The 22949-nt window shown below is 45.3% G+C and overlaps 1 protein-coding gene across 1 annotated transcript in view; it reads left to right on the top strand.

Moving 5' to 3' along the window:
* The window catches only part of cdc42se2 (CDC42 small effector 2), a 171864-nt gene that overhangs the window by 38143 nt on the left and 110772 nt on the right, over positions 1-22949 (top strand). The window contains exon 2 of the mRNA XM_055875542.1: positions 13071-13329. Within this exon, the coding sequence (XP_055731517.1) occupies positions 13276-13329 (54 nt within the window). The 5' untranslated portion in view covers positions 13071-13275. The remainder of the gene's footprint in view (positions 1-13070; positions 13330-22949) is intronic.

Genomic DNA, 22949 nt, shown 5'->3' with positions numbered 1-22949 from the left:
GTATGGAGATGAGGTAGTTGGCTGGGCTATTTACAGATGGGCTATGTACATGTGCTGTGATCTGTGAGCTGCTCTGTCAGCTGGTGTGCCTTTTACTGAGGAGTGGCTTCCGTCTGGCCACTCTACCATAAAGGCCTGATTGGTGGAGTGCTGCAGAGTTGGTTGTCCTTCTGGAAGGTTCTCCCATCTCCACATAGGAACTCTGGAGCTCTGTCAGAATGATCATTGGGTTTTTGGTCACATCCTTGACCAAAGCCCTTCTCCCCAATGTCTCAGTTTGGCCGGGCGGCCAGCTCTAGGAGGAGTCTTAGTGGTTCCAAACTTCTTCCATTTAAGAATGATGGAGGCCACTGTGTTTTTGGGGACCTTCAATGATGCAGAAATGTTTTGTTACCCTTCCCCAGACCTGTCTCGACACAATCCTGTCTCTGAGACAATTCCTTTGACCTCATGGCTTGGTTTTTGCTCTGACATGCACTGTCAACTGTGGGACCTTATATAGACAGGTGTGTGCCTTTCCAAGTCGTGTCCAATCAATTGAATTTACCACAGGTGGACTCCAATCAAGTTGTAGAAACATCTCAAGGATGATCAATGGAAACAGGAAGTACCTGAGCGTCATAGCGAAGGGTCTGAATACTTATGTAAATAAGGTATTTCTGTTTTTTTTATTTAATCCATTTTAGAATAAGGCTGTAACTAATTTAACTAAATGTGGAAAAAGTCAAAGCATCTGAATACTTTTTGAAGGCACTGTATATTTTAATTTAATTTTCTAGCCGATACTTGTAACTCGTGCTGAGATCAGCTGCATCATGGTTTGAATGATGTGCGTAGTTCCATTCCACGTTATACAGTATAATACAACACAGTACAGTAATACAGTTCACACTCAAAAAGATTAGCCCGCTGGAGCTAGTTTTCATTTATTTACCCAAGAGTGCAAATAGTTAGCTACATCTATGGGCTTTTATGTTTTTCTATTGTGGGTAATGGGCAGTAGCCTATATCATACTGTATATGCATTGGATAACGGCACAATCATTTGGCTATTAAATGTTGTTAATGTAGGGCTCATTAAATGTATTTAATATGACTCATCAGGCTGGAATTTAAATGCTGATCAAAGCCGTAATCAAATCCAGACATATTTGTATGCTGTATAATAGGTCTATTTACAGTATAATAGGTCTATTTACAGTATAATGCTGTAGAATGCTTTTGAATGACACTTCCGGTTTTGGCAGAAAATACCCGGATACCTGGGAGAAAAGTGATTTATTCTCAGGATGGAACATTTTGTAACCCCTTCCGTTCTGTTTGGCCTTGTGTTCCACTAACCCCGTCCTCTCTGCGTCCCAGTGAAGATGCAGCCCGGCAGCTGCTGCCGTGGCAACAAAGCCCGGGACACAAGAATTGAGGGCCGGCCTCTAAACAAGGCTAACTACTGTCCCCCTTTAGTAGTTTGGTGAAAAGATGCAGTGAATGAACAGGGTCCTTTCCTAAAATAAGGACTATGTTTATGTTTGCAATTCCGAAGTAAGACACTTCATTGCTGCATCCATAGTGTGAAATTTCACCCCTTTATGATTTAAACACATAGAACTTTTTTCAATTTTACCGGTATTCATCCATGTTGGTTCCTGATCAACCCTGTTGCTGTGAGCAAAACAAAGGGTCAATCCCAACACTGGCTTGCACTCATGTAATGCAAAATGGAGTTTAAGCTCTTACATGACGCTTTGAAAAGGATTAGCCCTCGGTTCTTTTATTTATTTCAACTGAAAGATTGAATCTGTCCACATGGTATTTCAAGTGTTTTTCTCCTCCCTGAAATAGTTAGATAAGACACATCTGATCGGGAAATGGTTCTGTAGAAGTGTCATTGGGCTTATGTAAAAGCTCCCATGTGACAAAAACCTTTGTTTTGTTTCGTCAGGACGCGGATAGGTTTTCGTGATGAGTACGGGTGGGGCTAGTGGTTGTGCCCAGTGGGTATTTTACGCATCAACAACCTGCTGTATGGCTTTGGTGAGTGATCCAACAAGCTTGAAAAACTCCTGCTCCTTGACTTCCATTTGATGTCTAAGGATTCCATAGATGTCCACCATATTACTTTTCACCCATCCTGTCCTGTCAACAGTCATTGGTCATTAGGGGGAAAACTAGATTTCTTTTATTTAACTAGGCAAGTCTGTTAAGAACAAAGTCTTATTTACAAACACGGCCTAGGAACAGTGGGTTAACTGCCTTGTTCAGGGGCAGAACGACAGATTACTTTTTTTTTTACCTTGTCAGCTCGGGGATTCGATCCAGCAACCTTTCGGTTACTTGCCCAACGCTCTAACCACTAGTCTAGCTGCCGCCCCGATAATAAACACCTTTTCTCTTTGGACACAGCCTAGGTCTACCTACCAAGCGTGTCTGAGTGTGAAAGATAGTGAGGGAAGCAGGGAGGTGTTGGTGAATAATACCACAGACCCACTGATCCGTGACTGAGTGGGGGACAAAGGCCTACGGTGAAGAGTCCACCGAGGGAGAGAGGACCCCCACCCCTCCTCCTCAGCCGCTGTGTTGCTGTCCCCATAATGTCGCTGTGTGACGGTACACCTCCCACACTGGATGAGAAGGGGAGAAACTAGGTCTCTGACTGTCTACTCAGACACACTTTACCCGGGCATGCTTTCTGTGTTTGTCCCTGGGACTAGATGATCGAGGTGGGTGAGTGGTTATTTTTTGTGGTCGTGTTCAAGTTCGGTTAGGCTGATTTTATTTTTATATTTTTTATTTTTTACCTGCCTGTGGGTTTCCCTATGGAGCGCCACACAATGCAGCAGGCGTGGAGGATCTTCCTTTCACTGGCCCTGCTTCCCTTTATGGCTCACCACTAAGGGAGGGGTGTGTGACTGTAATTTATTTATTCATTCACCTTTATTTAACCAGGTAGGCCAGTTGAGATCAAGTTCTCATTTACAACTGCGACCTGGCCAAGATAAAGCAAAGCAGCGTGACACAAACACAGTGTTACACATGGAATAAACAAACGTACAGTCAATAATACAATAGAAAAATCTATATACAGTGTGTGTGTGACTGTATTAGTGTGTGTGACTGTATTAGTGTGTGTGACTGTATTAGTGTGTGTGACTGTATTAGTGTGTGTGACTGTATTAGTGTGTGTGACTGTATTAGTGTGTGTGACTGTATTAGTGTGTGTGACTGTATTAGTGTGTGTGACTGTATTAGTGTGTGTGACTGTATTAGTGTGTGTGACTGTATTAGTGTGTGTGACTGTATTAGTGTGTGTGACTGTATTAGTGTGTGCGACTGTATTAGTGTGTGCGACTGTATTAGTGTGTGCGACTGTATTAGTGTGTGCGACTGTATTAGTGTGTGTGACTGTATCAGTGTGTGTGACTGTATCAGTGTGTGTGACTGTATCAGTGTGTGTGACTGTATTCGTGTGTGTGACTGTATTAGTGTGTGTGACTGTGTGTGTTTGGACCTGGCTCATTCACCATTCCATCCAGTCAAGGGAAAATCCAACTTCTTCTCTTGTGGGGCAATTTGAATGCCTTCCCTCTCGAGCCCTGCAATAATGTGAGAGAAAGTGAGGTTTGCCATTTTTAAAGACCAAATAATGAACTAACCAACTCCTCAGTTACTGCCCCAGGCAAAATCAGTGCATTCTCATGCATTTCATGAGGTGAAGTGGAATGACAATTTTCACTCAAGGCTGAAAGTTGTAGGCCTACCTTCCCAAACCCCCTTCCAACATCTTCAAGACTTGATATCAAGTGCATTACTTAATTACAAGTAGACCTAGGGTTTGGAATCATCCTAGTGAGGGGAATGCGCTTCCATTCTGACTTTGGATTAGGTTCGTTGGAGCAACCAGAAGTTGGTCAAATCTTGTCTATTCATGATTCAAACACTGATTGTATAGTATGTCATCGGAAACGGACTGAAACTCCAAAGGACCCAGAATAGATGAAGGCAAGGGAGCACAGAGAGACCAGCCAGCATCCGCTGGAGGAATCAAAGGAGATGGAAATACAGCTTTTTTAATTTTAGCACTTGAAGATGGGGCTCTGGCAGCAATTCTGTTCTGGTGCTTTCAACTTTGGCCCGTACATATTTGGCCCATGAGGAGGATGTGTGAAGGAGTGTTTTTCATTCATCTTCATCCTCTGGTTCTATAGCTCCATGAATTAACCCTCTGTGAGCAGAGAATGTTTATGTTGGCTTTGGGCAGCTTTTTTTTTTTTTTCACATTCACTGTTAAAGTGAATACTTTTTTTTTTCTTCAGTTACACATATTTGGACACAAAGTGATAAAGTGAATGCCTTTCTGAAATTCTGATTTGTTTCATAATTTGGTGATTTCCTGTGATTTAGTATCGAGTACTGGCTTTAACCAGGAGCAACATTTTCCCCATGACAGTTTATGCAGTTGTGTGTGTTAACTTCCCTTTCAAGTCAAAGTGATTTTCCTTCAGGTGGCTCTGTCCTTCACTAAACTGTGATGAAAGACTTCTGAGGTGGTGTTTTGAAACCCTCTTGCTGCAGTGTCTTACTTTGGGTTGAATTTTTTAAAAACCTTTTTATAGTAAAGCATTTGCAGGTTAACAATAAAATACAATTCCTAATATGATGAGTAGCCAAGATTCAGTAGCAGTTATCACTGTAGCGTAAGTTAATTTAACTTGTGACTGTTTGCAACGCAAAATAGACCATTATGAATAGAGCACACGTTTCGAGGGAGGGAGACACAAGATTTTGCCTAATTTTAAAACTGGGCACAAATGGATTTCGCAGAGAAAGCGCTCAACTCGATCCAACACTGTGTTGCTTGCTAGACCAGTGGGGCTAGTTACGCCAACTTGTTTTTGTTTGACATGGGCAGGAACAGGCCTGCAAGCCGAAGCTGAGAGAGGTTCTCACCAAGGTTAGAATGATAAACGAATAGAAAATAGAAGCTCTAGATCACTTCATATTCACCATGAGGAGACAGAAATAAATAAAATCATTCAAAATAGGTAAGCATGATTTGGCCCCAGATCTTTAGTTTGAAAAATAAATAAATAACAGCTGTGGTTTGTTTTAAATCACAAGCGCATAGCTTACAGTTGGCCCGCAGCAAGTAACAACTGGATCAGGAATGGGCAACTGGCGGCCTGCAGAAATTACCTGTAAAACTGCAAATTTTTCTCTCCGCCCCATGGCAAAATGTGTAGAATTGCAGCAAACTTGCTTTAGAATTGCAAAATGTTCTCTACGACCCTTGGCAAAATGTGCAGAATTACAGGAAATTCCCTTTAAAACGTAAATGTTTTCTCTTCGCTGTCACAAGGGGGTTGGTAAAATGTTTTGCTCGTGAAGAGGGGTGGGGGGGTTATTGTGTGAACGCAGGCTCACGAGCCACTGCAGTCCCTTATGAGTCCCGCTTTTGATTGTTGAGTTGCGAATGTCAAATCAAACTTTATTAGTCACATGCGTCGAATACAACAAGTGTAGACCTTACCGTGAAATGCTTACTTACAAGCCCTTAACCAACAGTGCAGTTTTATTTTTTTATTTTACCGTTATTTTACCAGGTAAGTTGACTGAGAACACGTTCTCATTTGCAGCAACGACCTGGGGAATAGTTACAGGGGAGAGGAGGGGGATGAATGAGCCAATTGTAAACAGAACAGTTAAGAAAATATTTACCAAATAAACGAAGTAATAAGTAATAAAATAACAATAACAAGGCTATATACAGGGGGTGTACCGTATTGAGTCAGTGTGTGGGGGTACAGGTTAGTCGAGGTAATTTGAACATGTAGGTAGGGGTGAGGTGACTATGCATAGATAATAAACAGCGAGTAGCAGCTGTGAACAAAACAAATGGAGGGGCTCAATGTAAATAGTCCGGTGGCCATTTGATTAATTGTTCAGCAGTCTTATGGCTTGGGGGTAGAAGCTGTTAAGGAGCCTTTTGATCCTAGACTTGGCGCTCTGGTACCGCTTGCCGTGCGGTAGCAGTGAAAACAGTCTAGGACTTGGGTGACTGGAGTCTAACAATTTTATGGGCTTTCCTCTGACACCGCCTATTATATAGGTCCTGGATGGCAGGAAGCTTGGCCCCAGTGATGACCTTACGGTCAGATGCCGAGCAGTTGCCATACCAGGTGGTGATGCAACCGGTCAGGATGCTCTCAATGGTGCAGCGGTATAACTTTTTGAGGATCTGGGGACCCATGCCCTCCTCCTGAGGGAGGAAAAGGTTTTGTTGTGCCCGCTTCACGATTTCTCTTGGTGTGTTTGGACCATGATAGTTTATTGGTGATGTGGACACCAAGGAACTTGACACTCAAGACCCGCTCAACTACAGCCCCCTCGATGTTAATGGGGGCCTGTTCGGCCCTCCTTTTCCTGTAGTCCACAATCAGCGCCTTTGTCTTGCTCACATTGAGGGTGAGGTTGTTGTCCTGGCACCACACTGCCAGGTCTCTGACCTCCTCCCTATAGGCCGTCTCGTCGTTGTCGTTGATCAGGCCTATCAATGTTGTGTCGTCAGCAAACTTAATGATGGTGTTGGAGCCGTGACTGGCCACGCGGTCGTGGGTGAACAAGGAGTACAGGAGGGGACTAAGTATACACCCCTGAGGGGCCCCAGTGTTGAGGCTCAGCGTGGCAGACGTTGTTGCCTACCCTCACCCCCTGGGTGCGGCCTATCAGGAAGTCCAGGATCCAGTTGCAGAGGGAGGTGTTTAAGTCCCCCCAGGGTCCTTAGATTAGTGATGAGCTTTGAGGGCACTATGGTGTTGAACGCTGAGCTGTAGTCAATGAATAGCATTCTCAAATAGGTGTTCCTTTTTGTCCAGGTGGGAAAGGACGGTGTGGAGCTCAATTTTTAAAGATTTGTGTCCATAGTGCCCACAAAGCTCATCACTAAGCTAAGGACACAATGGCAGGTATGTGAAGCTGCATGCACTAAGGAATGTAATCAGGATTGGGGCTCACGCTCGCTCCCTCAGGGCATTTGAGCCTCTCTGTCTCTGTCTCTGCGTGAGTGCTGTTCACAACAAGCTTTTTCCAAACAGCCATTAATTAACTTAGTGCTGTGACTGCTGTTACCCAATCTTGTCCTATGCTTAGGTTAAGAATAGGATTTTTGTAGTCTGCATAGATGGGCTCCCGAGTGGTGCAGCGGTCTAAGGCACTGCATGTCATTGCTATAGGCATCGCTACAGACACCCTGGTTCGATTCCAGGCTGTATCACAACCGGCCATGGTTGGGAGTCCCATAGGGGGGTGCACAATTGGCCCAGCATCGTCTGGGTTAGGGTTTGGCTGGTGTAGGCTGTCATTGTAAATAAGTATTAAATATTTGTTCTTATTGACTTGCCTAGTTAAATTTAAAAAATGAATGCATGCAATGCATTATTATAAAGGTGATCGTCAGCACCCCCTACTCAAAACAACTTCCCGCAGCTATGTCTTGTATGCAACCGCCTAATCTAGGCTTACGAAAAGGGGAAACGCATTGTGCAATATGACTTCTAACATGGAGGAGGAAATTATTGTCCAAAGAAAGTTTTAAACTGCCACTGACTATTTCAAAACACCAGAGTGAATGTTTCCAAACTATGTTTTCCTGCGATTTGTATTTAGAAATATTACGATAGTGCCCCAAATCCTGATGACATTCCTTAGTCCATGCAGCTTCACATACCTGCCGTTTGTGTTGACACACATCTTTAATCACAGCAACAATTATTCACAGAATACTCCTATATTAGCCTACGTTGTGAAGGAAACGATCGAAGCCAAGTTCTACTGTCTCTGTATACTCCATCTGCAGAACATGCTGCTGAGTGGAAAAGCACAAGGGTTACATTTGTATTTTCATTTGTAGACCTTACTACAGGTGTATTGTGGTTGTACTTCTGGAGGTAACATCAGAAAGACGGTTTATTGACTTTCTCTACTATCGCAACATGAAGTAATGAACTGAGGTTTTCCTGAGAGGGTATTTCCATAGAAAAGGACCCATGAGCACCAACATGTGAAATTCATAGGAGCATGTTAAATTGGGTGACAAATGAAAGTGAAGTCTATTTTTAGGGTATTTTTTATTTAACCAGGTAGGCTAGTTGAGAACAAGTTCTCATTTACAACTGCGACCTGGCCAAGATAAAGCAAAGCAGTTCGACACATACAACAACACAGAGTTACACATGGAATAAAGGAATTGATACATTTCTCAACCATTTTCATCTAAAACATTTGGCATAAGTAAAGGCTTTGACTTAACCTCTAACGAGCACCTACCCCGGGTCCGGGAGCACCCCCCACCCCACACTGATTAGCATCGCTAGCATAGCGTCACAATTAAATAGTAGCATCTAAATATCATTAAATCACAAGTCCAAGACACCTAATGAAAGATACAGATCCTGTGAATAAAGCCACCATTTCAGATTTTTAAAATGTTTTACAGGGAAGACAAAATATGTAAATCTATTAGCTAACCACGTTAGCAAAAGACACCACTTTTCTAACTCCATCAGTTTCTTACTCCATCAGGTGCTATCACCAATTCGGGCTAAACTAAGATATTGATAGCCACTAACCAAGAAAAAACCTCATCAGATGACAGTCTGATAACATATTTATGGTATAGGATAGGTTTTGTTAGAAAAATGTGCATATTTCAGGTAGATTTCATAGTTTACAATTGCACCCACCGTCACAAATCGACTAGAATAAATAAATAGAGCAACGTGTATTACCTAATTACTAATCATCAAACATTTCGTAAAAATACACAGCATACACTAATCGAAAGACACAGATCCTGTGAATACAGACAATATTTCAGATTTTCTAAGTGTCTTACAGCGAAAACACAATAAATCGTTATATTAGCATACCACATGTTCAAACATTACCCCAGCATAGATTCTAGCCAAAGAGAGCGATAACGTCAAGATTGCCAAAATATATTAATTTTTTCACTAACCTTCTCAGAATTCTTCCGATGACACTCCTGTAACATCACATTACAACATACATATACAGTTTGATCGAAAATGTGCATATTTAGCGGCACAAATCGTGCTTACACAATGGAAATACTGTCCAACTACTCAAGCAATCTGCCCGGCAGCATCATGATAATACAACTATTTTTATCGAAAACTATTCATAAACTTGACTAAAAAAATACAGGTTGGCCATGAAATGAAAGATGCATTAGTTATTAATGCAACCGCTAAGTTAGATTTTTAAAATTAACGTTACTAGACATACAGTGTGCGTTACAGACAGACTAGTGCCGCAATAACGGCGTCACTATTTGCCATTATTGAGTTTACATTTTTCCACATAAAAATGGAATAACATCATAAATAGCTCTTACTTTTCGACGAGCTTCCATCGGAATCTTGGCCAAGTGGTACTTTTGTCCAAAAGAATCGTTGCTTGGTTGTAAAACGTTGCATTCAACTTCTGATATAGCAGCTAACTATAGCTAACAATTGCTAACATTAGCTAACGTGTCCAAATCCTCAATACGCAATACTGAGGAAATTCCGAAAAATAGCAATATACTCGCATAATCTGATATAACTCGGTTTCAAATAGCTTCGTTATGATGTTTCTAACACCTATATCAAAATAAATCACAGACTGATATATCTAAAGTTCATTAGTGAGCGTTCGAAAATGGCATCCCCAGGTCTCTCTCTGCGTAAAGTTCAACGTCGAAAAGAAGGCGCACCTCACTCCTTGGGCTTTTATAACCTCTGAGAGTTACGTAAGAGGCCCATTCCACTTCTCATTGGTTACTGACATCCAGGGGAAGGCGGGTGCAGTTCGTGTCGTTCCATAGGATATACACACCCCTTTAAACTGAACTGAGATCAGAGCTTCGCTCTCAGACCTTCGCAAAACCTGTCATCGATTTTGCTGTAGATAGAGTTCTGTTCCACACAGAGACATAATTCAAACGGCTATAGAAACTAGATAGTGTTTTCTATCCAATAATAACAATAATATGCATATTGTACGATCAAGAATTGAGGAAGACGGTTCATCTGTAGAGACAATTATGCTAATTTGAAACAGCACCCCCTATAGTCGCAAGAAGTTAAATTAAATCAAATCTGTATTAGTCACATTCGCCGAATACAACAGGTGTACTTACGAGCCCCTAACCAACAATGCAGTTTAAACCAAAAAAATACTGATAAGATATGAAAGTAACAAGTAATTAAAGAGCAGTTGATTTCTGGATAAACAGATGGAAAAGGTGTCTTTAGAAAACATCTACCAGAAAGTCTTAAAATGTATCAGAAATACTGTACCAGTCTGGACACACTTATTCATCCCAGGGTTTTTCTTTCTTTTTTACTTTTTTCTACATTGTAGAATAATAGTGAAGACATCAAAACTATGAAATAACACATATTGAATCATATAGTAACCAAAACCTGGTACTTTCACTTTGTGGCAAATAATGCAAGCGACTTCACTTACTAATTTCTCTGAACTGGGGGGAAAAAACAGGCCACCTACCTCGTGTTAGTTAGCGCGTTCGAAGGCCGGGCACACCGGGGCGAAGGCCGGGCACACCGGGGCGAAGGCCGGGCACACCGGGGCGAAGGCCGGGCACACCGGGGCGAAGGCCGGGCACAGCGCGCGGTTTCACTAGGCTACTGATGTTCCCTAGGGTTGTTTGGCTTGTAGATCAATTACTTGTAGATCAATGACCGACCAACACAGTTACATGCTCAGTTCAACACTGAATGAAAAATTAGGTATTTTCGGAAAGTAGAAAGTAAATAATATGAGCAACAAAAAAAAATATGAATTGGCGATTCGTAACGTTTTTTTGTTGTATTTTTTGAAAATTTTATCCCCTTTTCTCCCCAATTTTCGTGGTATCCAATCGCTAGTAATTACTATCTTGTCTCATCGCTACAACTCCCCGTACGGGCTCGGGAGAGACGAAGGTCGAAAGCCATGCGTCCTCCGAAGCACAACCCAACCAAGCCGCACTGCTTCTTAACACAGCGCGCCTCCAACCCGGAAGCCAGCCGCACCAATATGTCGGAGGAAACACCGTGCACCTGGCCCCCTTGGTTAGCGCGCACTGCGCCCGACCCGCCACAGGAGTCGCTGGAGCGCAATGAGACAAGGATATCCCTACCGGCCAACCCCTCCCTAACCCGGACGACGCTTGCCCAATTGTGCGTCACCCCACGGACCTCCCGGTCGCGGCCGGCTGCGACAGAGCCTGGGGGCGAACCCAGAGACTCTGGTGGCGCAGCTAGCACTGCGATGCAGTGCCCTAGACCACTGCCCCACCCGGGAGGCCCGATTCGTAACATTTTGATTCGATTTTCTGACCCCTGCCTGCAGTTCTCACAGAAACCACTTAATGTCACCATTTTGTCCCCCAACCCTTTCCTTGTTGTCACTACTCTTGCTAAAAAAAAATTAAAAAAAATGCCATCTCTCATCACAATTTAAGTCACTCCCCCAAAATGATTTTGAGGTAGGGTTGCGTTTTACCCCAAGTTATCCTACATTTGACCTGTGTTACGTTTAGCCCCACTCTCCCCTATGCACTCACTGTGTGAGTGGTAATGTGCTTAACCATGCTGCTAAAAACGCTGGGTTTAAAATGGTGCAGTTCGTTCATATTTAGGAATTGAGAAATAATTAAAGTAGGAATGGAACGTTTTGGATCGCCATCTTTTTAACAAAGGCCAGTTAAAACTGCTGGTGTTGTGCATTGGCTGCTTGTCAGAATACAGGGCTCCCTCCCTGTGGCACTGGTAACTTGGATTTCTCTAGCCTAAAACACAACAACAACAACAAAAACAAGCCAACTAGGTAAATAGATCAACTATTCTGCACTGGAGTTGTCAAACTCATTACTCCTTTTGTTTGCAGAGGAAAAGTAAATGTGGATTGGTTCTAGTATCTTCAGTGTGCCTCGATTAGAAATATTTGTGTTTCATATTTTTGGGGAGCAATCACGTCTCACCATACCAATGGACTCACACTTCAGCTCAACTGACATGACTGCTGAAAAAGGTGAAAGTCCCAGACAGTCTATTGCACATTTATTTTCCCTTAAGAAACTGCTGTCCCAGTTTCAACTGTTCTGCCTGCGGTTATGGAACCCCTACCTGTCCTAGACCTGCTGTTTTCAACTCTTAATGATCGGCTATGAAAAGCCAACTGACATTTATTCCTGATTATTATTTGACCATGCTTGTCATTTATGAACATTTGAACATCTTGGCCATGTTCTGTTATAATCTCCAACCGGCACAGCCAGAAGAGGACTGGCCACCCCTCATAGCCTGGTTCCTCTCTAGGTTTCTTCCTAGGTTTTGGCCTTTCTAGGGAGTTTTTCCTAGCCACCGTGCTTCTACACCTGCATTGCTTGCTGTTTGGGGTTTTAGGCTGGGTTTCTGTACAGCACTTTGAGATATCAGCTGATGTAAGAAGGGCTATATAAAATAAACTTGATTGCTTGATTAAGAAAACAAGAATGAGAACACCAACACATTTGCTATTATGTGTGGTTGCACCAGGCCAGGTGTTAATGTGAATCGTCTCGGCCTCAGGTAGTGTTGGACACTAGCCGAAGGTAGCCGAGCAATACACTTGTATTGTGTCTGTGTAGGTCACCAGACTCAATGGCATATGCCTGGTCTCCGGGCTCATTGTGAGTGAAGTAGCACCACAGCTAAGTAGAGAAGAGTGTCAGAAACACAATCACACAGGCGGGAGCCTGCGGCCAGTCTCTCCTGTCTTATTAAGACAAGGAATGTCTCTAACCCACAAACCCAGATAGTGACTACTTGGAGAACCATACGCATACACTGCACTTTGAGCATTTATTTGTATGCACGACTGCACGTGTGACTGTGTGTGTGACTGTGACTGTGTGTGTGTGTGTGTGTGACTGTACACTTGAACACATTTCACATGTCTATGGGTAGTGTTAATGTGACGACTGTACAAACGGTCAGCTCACCTCTTGCCTCTCCTCTCTATCCCAGGTGTGACTGACCCGGTCAGGAGCCTACTGCCCTGAGAGGCTCTCTGGATCTCTGCCTCCTCCTCTCAGGCTGCGTCCCCCACCCCCACCCACCCGGGCCTGCGCTACAGTACCCCCTCCCCCACCCCACCGTGGGACTTTGGAGCATCATCCTAGCCTAGCAGTGAGGGATACTAGACCCTGGAACACGTTAAGACTGCTAAGTGATGAGTGAGTTCTGGTTGTGTTTCAACTGCTGTATTGCAGAGCAGCCCCAGCCGGTAAGTGACCCCACAACCAATTGAGTCATTTTATGTCACACTTTTTAATAGCGCTGTAGTATAGAACACACCCATTTAACTACGTGATTGGTGTTTTGTTAGGGGTTTCTAAGCTCTTATTAGTTCAAATGTAAGTATGTGACACTCAGGGTTAAGTGTGTGTGTGAACTGCCTGTAGAGGCCTGTATCCTCCAACTGAGACCCCTAGCCTCAGACCCCTAGCCTCTGACCCCTAGCCTCCACCAGTGTACCATAGGGCTCGGTGGAGAAATGATCCTAACATCCATCAGACTTTCAGATCTAGGAGAAGGAGTCGTGAGTAGAAGCTGGGGTCTGTCGTAGGTAGGAGCTGGGCTCCGTCGTGGGTAGGAGCTGGGCTCCGTCGTGGGTAGGAGCTGGGCTCCGTCGTGGGTAGGAGCTGGGCTCCGTCGTGGGTAGGAGCTGGGCTCCGTCGTGGGTAGGGGCTGGGCTCCGTCGCGGGTAGGGGCTGGGCTCCGTCGCGGGTAGGGGCTGGACTCCGTCGCGGGTAGGGGCTGGGCTCCGTCGCGGGTAGGGCTGGGCTCCGTCGCGGGTAGGGGCTGGGGCTCCGTCGCGGGTAGGTGCTGGGGCTCCGTCGCGGGTAGGTGCTGGGGCTCCGTCGCGGGTAGGTGCTGGGGCTCCGTCGCGGGTAGGTGCTGGGGCTCCGTCGCGGGTAGGTGCTGGGGCTCCGTCGCGGGTAGGTGCTGGGGCTCCGTCGCGGGTAGGTGCTGGGGCTCCGTCGCGGGTAGGTGCTGGGGCTCCGTCGCGGGTAGGTGCTGGGGCTCCGTCGCGGGTAGGTGCTGGGGCTCCGTCGCGGGTAGGTGCTGGGGCTCCGTCGCGGGTAGGTGCTGGGGCTCCGTCGCGGGTAGGAGCCGGGGGTGGGTCTGTGTTATGTGGGGTGGATTAGGTCTGTTTTAAACACTCAAGCAAGGCAGGAGATGTTACATTTTTGTTGTTGAAAATGTTGTAATTCTAAAATCAGTCCCATCCATCAACTACAGTACAGAGTGATTTATTTCAATGTTGAGGAACATGCTCCCTCTTTCAACAAGTAGGATACTGTGATCCCCAGTGTGTGTGCACTGTCTTGCTTTCTGTACTGTCTCTGTGCAATGTGAATGCCCTCCCTCTAGGCCTAAACTTTCAAATCAGTACACATCCCAGGAGATAGCTGCTGTCACAACACATTAATCCTCACCCCCCCCCCCCTCCAATTCCCAGTCTGATCACACACACCCTGGAAACGTGGTCTAAAGATAGATGGAAATGTGTCTCTGATTAGATTTCTCCACAGCAGAAAATCCTTTGTTCTTCTCTACTTTTGAGTGGTGTCAGGTGTGTGTGTCTCCAACTGGTCCCCCCCCCCCCCCCCCCCCCAGTGTGTGTGTCTCCAACTGCCCCCCCCCCCAGTGTGTGTGTCTCCAACTGGTCCCCCCCCCCCCAGTGTGTGTGTGTCTCCAACTGCCCCCCCCCCCCCAGTGTGTGTGTGTCTCCAACTGGTCCCCCCCCCCAGTGTGTGTGTGTCTTTAACTGGTCCCCCCCAGTGTGTGTGTGTGTGTGTGTCTCCAACTGGTCCCCCCCAGTGTGTGTGTGTGTGTGTGTGTGTCTCCAACTGGTCCCCCCCAGTGTGTGTGTGTGTGTGTGTGTCTCCAACTGGTCCCCCCCAGTGTGTGTGTCTCCAACAGGCCCCCCCCCCCCCAGTGTGTGTGTGTGTCTCCAACTGGTCCCCCCCAGTGCGTGTGTGTGTGTATCCAACTGGTCCCCCCCCAGTGTGTGTGTCTCCAACTGGTCCCCCCAGTGTGTGTGTCTCCAACAGGTCCCCCCCCCCCCCCCCCCAGTGTGTGTGTCTCCAACAGGTCCCCCCCAGTGTGTGTGTGTGTCTCCAACTGGTCCCCCCCAGTGTGTGTGTGTGTCTCCAACTGGTCCCCCCCAGTGTGTGTGTCTCCAACAGCCCCCCCCCCCCCCCCCCCCAGTGTGTGTGTCTCCAACTGGTCCCCCCCAGTGCGTGTGTGTGTGTATCCAACTGGTCCCCCCCCAGTGTGTGTGTCTCCAACTGGTCCCCCCAGTGTGTGTGTCTCCAAAAGGTCCCCCCCCCCCCCCCCCCCCAGTGTGTGTGTCTCCAACAGGTCCCCCAACAGTGTGTGTGTCTCTCCAACTGGTCCCCCCCAGTGTGTGTGTGTGTCTCCAACTGGTCCCCCCCCCCCCCCCCCCCCCCAGTGTGTGTGTCTCCAACTGGTCTCCCCCCCCCCCCAGTGTGTGTGTCCAACTGGTCCCCCCCCCCAGTGTGTCCCCCCAACTGGTTCCCCCCCCCCCCCCCCCCCCCCCTCAGTGTGTGTGTCTCTCCAACTGGTCCCCCCCCCCCCCAGTGTGTGTGTGTCCCCCAACTGGTCCCCCCCCCCCCCCCCCTCAGTGTGTGTGTCTCTCCAACTGGTCCCCCCCAGTGTGTGTGTGTGTCTCCAACTGGTCTCCCCCCCCCCCCCCCAGTGTGTGTGTGCACGTGCATCTAGCTTTCTCCACAATAAGAGGTGAGGTTTCCCTCCATCTGCCTTTTATGGCCAAAGCATGTGAAGAATCCTGAGCATTTTTTTTCGGCTCTGTCCAAGCCGAGTTGATTATTCTGCTAAGCTTGGCCGACCAGAGGGCTGAGACCTTTTTATATATATTCTTTACCTTTTATTTAACTAGGCAAGTCAGTTAAAAACAAATTCTTATTTTCAATGACTGCCTACCAAAAGGCCTCCTGCAGAGACTGGGGCTGGGATAAAAATATATATATTTTTTTATCCCCCGTCTCTGCAGGAGGCATATGCATGTGCACACACACACATCACGACGAGAGACAACATTACATAGAGACCTAAGGCAGCAACACCTGACAACAACATGGTAGCAACTAGAGGTCGATCGATTAGTCGGAATGGCCGATTTTCAAGTTTTCATAACAATCGGAAATCGATTTGGACACCGATTTGGACCATTTTTTTTTTTTTTTTTTTTTTTTTTTTTACACCTTTATTTATCAAGGCAAGTCAGTTAAGAACAGATTCTTATTTTCAATGACGGCCTAGGAACGGTGGGTTAACTGCCTCGTTCAGGGGCAGAACGACAGATTTTTACCTTGTCAGCTTGGGGGATTCAATCTTGCAACCTTAGTTAACTAGTCCAACGCTCTAACCACCTGCTTTACATTGCACTCCACGAGGAGCCTGCCTGTTACGCGAATGCAGTAAGAAGCCAAGGTAAGTTGCTAGCTAGCATTAAACGTATCTTATAAAAAACAATCAATCAATCAATCATAATCAATAGTTATAACTACACATGGTTGATGATATTACTAGTTTATCTAGCGTGTCCTGCGTTGCATATAATCGATGCGGTGACCATTCGCGAAACAGGACTGTCGTTGCGCCAACGTGTACCTAACCATAAACATCAATGCCTTTCTTAAAATCAATATACAAGTATATATTTTTTAAACCTGCATATTTAGTTAATATTGCCTGCTAACATGAATTTCTTTTAACTAGGAAAATTGTGTCACTTCTCTTGCAACAGAGTCAGGGTATATGCAGCAGTTTGGGCTGCCTGGCTCGTTGCGAACTGTGTGAAAACTATGTCTTCCTAACAAAGACAGCCAACTTCGCCAAACGGGGGATGATTTAACAAAAGCGCATTTGCGAAAAAAGCACAATCGTTGCACGACTGTACCTAACCATAAACATCGATGCCTTTATTAAAATCAATACACAGAAGTATATATTTTTATACCTGCATATTTAGCTAAAAGAAATCCAGGTTAGCAGGCAATATTAACCAGGTGAAATTGTGTCACTTCTCTTTGCAACAGAGTCAGGGTATATGCAACAGTTTGGGCCGCCTGGCTCGGTGCAAACTAATTTGCCAGAATTTTACGTAATTATGACATAACATTGAAGGTTGTGCAATGTAACAGGAATATTTTGACTTATGGAATCCACCCGTTAGATAAAATACGGAACGGTTCCGTATTTCACTGAAATAATAAACGTTTTGTTTTCGAGATGATAGTTTTCGGATTCGACCATATTAATGACCTAAGGCTCGTATTACTGTGTGTTATGTTATAATTAAGTCTATGATTTGATAGAGCAGTCTGACTGAGCGGTGGTAGGCACCAGCAGGCTCGTAAGCATTCATTCAAACAGCACTTTCGTGCGTTTTTCTACACGCATTGCGCTGTTTATGACTTCAAGCCTATCAACTCCCGAGATTAGGCTGGTGTAACCGATGTGAAATGGCTAGCTAGTTAGCGAGTTGCGCGCTAATAGCATTTCAAACGTCACTCGCTCTGAGACTTGGAGTAGTTGTTCCCCTTGCTCTGCATGGGTAACGCTGCTTCGAGGGTGGCTGTTGTCGATGTGTTCCTGGTTCGAGCCCAGGTAGCGGCGAGGAGAGGGATGGAAGCTATACTGTTACACTGGCGATACTAAAGGGCCTATAAGAACATCCAATAGTCAAAGGTATATGAAATACTTTGTTTTTGCATTATTTAAACCAAATTGAACATGTTTCATTATTTATTTGAGGCTAAATTGATTTTATTGATGTATTATATTAAGTTAAAATAAGTTTTCATTCAGTATTGTCATTATTACAAATACATTTAAAAAATCGGCCGATTTACTCGGTATTGGCTTTTTTTGGTCCTCCAATAATCGGTATCGGCGTTGAAAAATCATAATCGGTCTACCTCTAGTAGCAACACATGGCAGCAGCACAACATGGTACAAACCTAACCCTAAGCTTGGCCGACCACAAGGCTGAAACCCTTGTCGCTCTGTCATACATGTCCCTTCCCATCTGACAAGACATACTGCTTCACACTCAAATGATTGGTTTATTGACCGTTCTATTGAATAACTATGTTAATTGACTCACCAAAGGCTTCCTGAGGATCACAATGACGAATCCTGTCATACACACAACTCCATTTAGGTGAAGACGCATTGTATTAACCGATGGAAACTGGATTGATCTGCAGGATGATAAGGAAGGATGATGGGCAAGGATTTTAAGTAGTGCTTTAATAGGTCTGGGGGTTGGCTAGAAAAACTCTGGTCTTCAAAGCAATACTGACCCACCCACCCCTGCTCAACTAGGGAAACTATTTATCGCAAGTGGAAGCTGCTTCGCTGTCCTTTCTACTATAAGCCCCAGGCTAACAACTTCCCATAAGTATAGATTGATAAAGAACGAATATCTGAAAATAGTTGTATTAGAATATTGAATTTTTATTTTTATTTTTTTATTCTTTTTACTGTTTCCTCCTGAATTTACACTGAATAAAAATATAAACGCAACGTGCAATAATCTTAACTGAGTTACAGTTCATATAAGTACGTCCGTCAATTGAAATTCATTAGGCCCGAATCAAATTTGATTGATCACATACACGTGGTTAGCAGATGTTAATGCTGAGTGTAGCGAGATGCTTGTGCTTCTAGTTCCAACAGTGTGGTAATAACCAACAAGTAATCTAATAAATTCACAACGACTACCTTATACACACAAATGTAAAGGAATGAATAAGAATATGTACATATAAATATATGGATGAGCGATGGCTAGATGCAGTAGATGGTATAGAATACATTATATACATATGAGATGAGTAATGTAGGGTATGTAGACATTATTAAAGTGGCGTTATATAAAGTGACTAGTGATACCTTTATTAAATGTATTAAAGTGGCCAGAGATTTGAGTCGGTATGTTAGCAGCAGCCTCTGTTAGTTATGTCTGTTTAACAGTCTGATGGCCTTTAGATGGAAGCTGTTTTTCAGTCTCTACGTCCCAGCAATGATGCACCTGTACTGACCTCGCCTTCTGGATGATAGCGGGGTGAACAGGCAGTGGCTTGGGTGGTTGTTGTCCTTGATGATCTTTTTGGCCTTCCTGTGACATTGGGGGCTGTAGGTGTCATGGAGGGCAGGTAGTTTGTCCCCGGTGATGCGTTGTGCAGACTGCACTACCCTCTGGAGAGCCTTGCCGTTGAGGGCGGTGCAGTTGCCGTACCAGGCGGTGATATAGCCCGACAGGATGCTCTCGATTGTGCATTTGTAAAAGTTTGTGTTTTAGGTTGACAAGCTAAATTTCTTCAGCCTCCTGGGGTTGCGCCTTCTTCACCACGCTGTCTGTGTGGGTGGACCATTTCAGTTTGTCTGTGATGTGTACGCCAAAGCACTTAAAACTTTCCACCTTCTCTAGTACTGTCCCGTCAATGTGGATGGGGGGGGTGCTCCCTCTGCTGTTTCCTGAAGTCCACGATCATCTCCTTTGTTTTGTTGACATTGAGTGTGAGGTTATTTTCCTGACACCACACTCCGAGTGCCCTCACCTCCTCCCTGTAGGCTGTCTCGTCATTGTTGGTAATCAAGCCTACCACTGTAGTGTCGTCTGCGAACTTGATGATTTGAGTTGAAGGCGTACATGGCCACGCAGTCATGCGTGAACAGGGAGTACAGGAGAGGGCTGAGAACGCACCCTTGTGGGGCCCCGTGTTGAGGATCAGCGGGGTGGAGGTCTTTCCTTCCTTCACCACCTGGGGGTGGTCCGTCAAAGTCCAGGACCCAGTTGCACAGGGCGGGGTCGAGACGCAGGGTTGATTAATGATAAGAGATTAATGATAAGTTTGGAGGGTACTATGGTGTTAAATGCTGAGCTGTAGGCAATGAACAGCATTCTTACATGCATATTCCTCTTGTCCAGATGGGATAGGGCAGTGTGATGGTGATTGCATCTGTTGACCTATTGGGTCGGTAAGCAAATTGGAGTGGGTCGAGGGTATCAGGTAGGGTGGTGGTGAAATGATCCTTGACTAGTCTCTCAAAGAACTTCATGATGACAGAAGTGAGTGCTATGGGGTGATAGTCATTTAGCTCAGTTACCTTAGCGTTCTTGGGAACAGGAACAATGGTGGCCATCTTTAAGCATGTGGGGAAAGCAGACTGGGATAGGGATTGATGAAAATGTCCATAAACACACCCGCCAGCTGGTCTGCGCATGCTCTGAGGACGCGGCTAGGGATGCCGTCTGGGCCTGCAGCCTTGCGAGGGTTAACATGTTTAAATGTTTTACTCACGTTGGCCACAGAGGAGAGCCCACAGGCTATGGTAGCGGACCGTGTCAGTGGTACTGTATTGTCCTCAATGCGAGCAAAGTTGTTTTTAATTTGTCTGGGAGCAAGGCGTCGATGTCCGCAACGGGGCTGGTTTTCTTTATGTAATCCGTGATTGACTGTCACATACGTCTCGCGTTTGAGCTATTGAATTGCGACTCTACTTTGTCTCTATACAGACGCTTTGCTCTGTTTGATTGCCTTGCGGAGGAAAAAACTACACTTTGTATTCTGTCATGTTTCCAGTCGCCTTGCCATGATTAAAAGCGGTTGTCCGCGCGGGGGAGGGCTTTGTATGCATCGCGGAAGCAATGGTCCAGAATGCTACCCGCTTGTGTCGCGCATATGATATGCTGATAGAATTTAGGAAGCCTCGTTCTCAGATTAGCTTTGTTAAAATCCCCAGCTAAAATAAATGAAGCCTCATTTCTTACTCACAATCTATGGATTTCACATGACTGGGAATACAGATATGCATCTGTTGGTCACAGATAGCCTTTTGAAGAACAAAACAAGTAGGTGTGGATCAGAAAACCAGTCCGTATCTGGTGTGGCCACCATTTGCCTCATGCAGTGCGACATCTCCTTCCCATAGAGTTGATCAGGCTGATTGTGGCCTGTGGAATGTTGTCCCACTCTTCAATGGCTGTGCAAGTTTAGTGGATATTGGCGAGAACTGGAACACGCTGTCGTACATGTCGATCCAGAGCATCCCAAACATGCTCAGTGGGTGACATGTCTGGTGAGTATGCAGGCCATGGAAGAACTGGTACATTTGCAGCTTCCAGGAATTGTGTACAGATTCTTGCGACATGGGGCCGTAACTTATCATGCTGAAACATGAGGTGATGGCGGCGAATGAATGGCACAACAATGGGCCTCAGGATCTCGTCCCGGTATCTCTGTGCATTCAAATGGCCATTGATAAAATGCAATTGTGTTCGTTGTCCGTAGCTTATGCCTGCCCCATACCATAACCCCACCGCCACCATGGAGCCCTCTGTTCACAACATTGACATCAGCAGACCACTCGTCCACATGACGCCATACACGCTGTCTGCCATCTGCCTTGGTACAAGGATTCATCTGTGAAGAACACACTTCTCATCGGGTGCCAGTGGCCATCAAAGGTGAGTAGTTGCCCACAGAGTTGGTTACAATGCCAAACTGTAGTCAGGTCAAGACCCTGGTGAGGACGACGAGCATGCAGATGAGCTTCCCTGAGACGGTTTGTGCAGAAATCCTTTGGTTGTGCAAACCCACAGTTTCATCACCTGTCCAGGTGGCTAGTCTCAGCTGGGCTGGCTAGGTTACATGTAGTCTGCGGTTGTGAGGCCGGTTGGACGTACTGTCAAATTCTCTAAAATGATATTGGAGGCGGCTTAATGTATTGAACGTTCAATTCTCTGGCAACAGCTCTGGTGGACATTCCTGCAGTCAGCATACCAATTACATGCTCGCTCAACTTGAGACATCTGTTATTGCGTTGTGACAGAATTGCATATTTTAGTGGCCTTTTATTGTCCTTAGAACAAGGTGCACCTGTGTAATGAGCATGCTGTTTAATCAGCTTCTTGATATGCCACACCTGTCAACTGGATGGATTATCTTGGCAAAGGAGAAATGCTCACTAACAGGGATGTAAACAAATTTGTGCACAATTGTAGAGAAATAAGGTTTTTGTGCGTATAGAACATTTCTGGGATCTTTTATTTCAGCTCATGAAACATGGGACCAACACTTTACATGTTGCGTTTATATTTTTGTTCAGTTTAGGAAGATGTGTTTTAAGATAAGCAGTGCATGTGTGGTTCTGTGTGTGTGTGTGTTTCTGTGTGTGTGTGGCGTGTGCATGATTCTGTGTGTGGTATGCGCTTGTATGATTGTGTATGTCTGTGAGAATGAAACTTTGTGTATGAATGAGCTTGTGTGTGAGCGTCTCTTTGTCCCAGATTTAACTAACCCTAACCCAGATTAGACTAAATTGCTAAAACAGGCATTGCACTTCTGATGAGCGGTGATGGGGAGGCCTATATAAATTAGACCATCCAGTAAGGAGAAGAGTGCCTGAGGACTTCCTCACGTGAACATTTCCCCCATCTACATCCAGAGAACTAGCGTGTCCTCATTCTGGGATGTCCAGCAATATGCCACATCCATCATTCTCATTCTGGGATGCCCAGCAATAGGCCACATCTAGCTTTCTCATTCTGGGATACCCAGCAATATTCCACATCCATCATTCTCATTCTGCGATGCATAGCAATAGGCCACATCTAGCATTCTCTCCACATTTTATAACCTTTGTATTGTTTTATGATAGTCATATGTTCATTTTAACTGGCTCTATTTATCCAAAGCAATTTCCAGTAAACTATGTGGTGCTTGTGGGATTCAAACCCACAACCCTGGTGTTGCCACTTGCCAGGCTCTGTGGGAACTGAAT

This window comes from Salvelinus fontinalis, chromosome 21, assembly GCF_029448725.1.
Source record: "Salvelinus fontinalis isolate EN_2023a chromosome 21, ASM2944872v1, whole genome shotgun sequence".
Classification (NCBI taxonomy): Eukaryota; Metazoa; Chordata; class Actinopteri; order Salmoniformes; family Salmonidae; genus Salvelinus; species Salvelinus fontinalis.
This window is presented reverse-complemented; position numbering and strand designations above follow the sequence as displayed.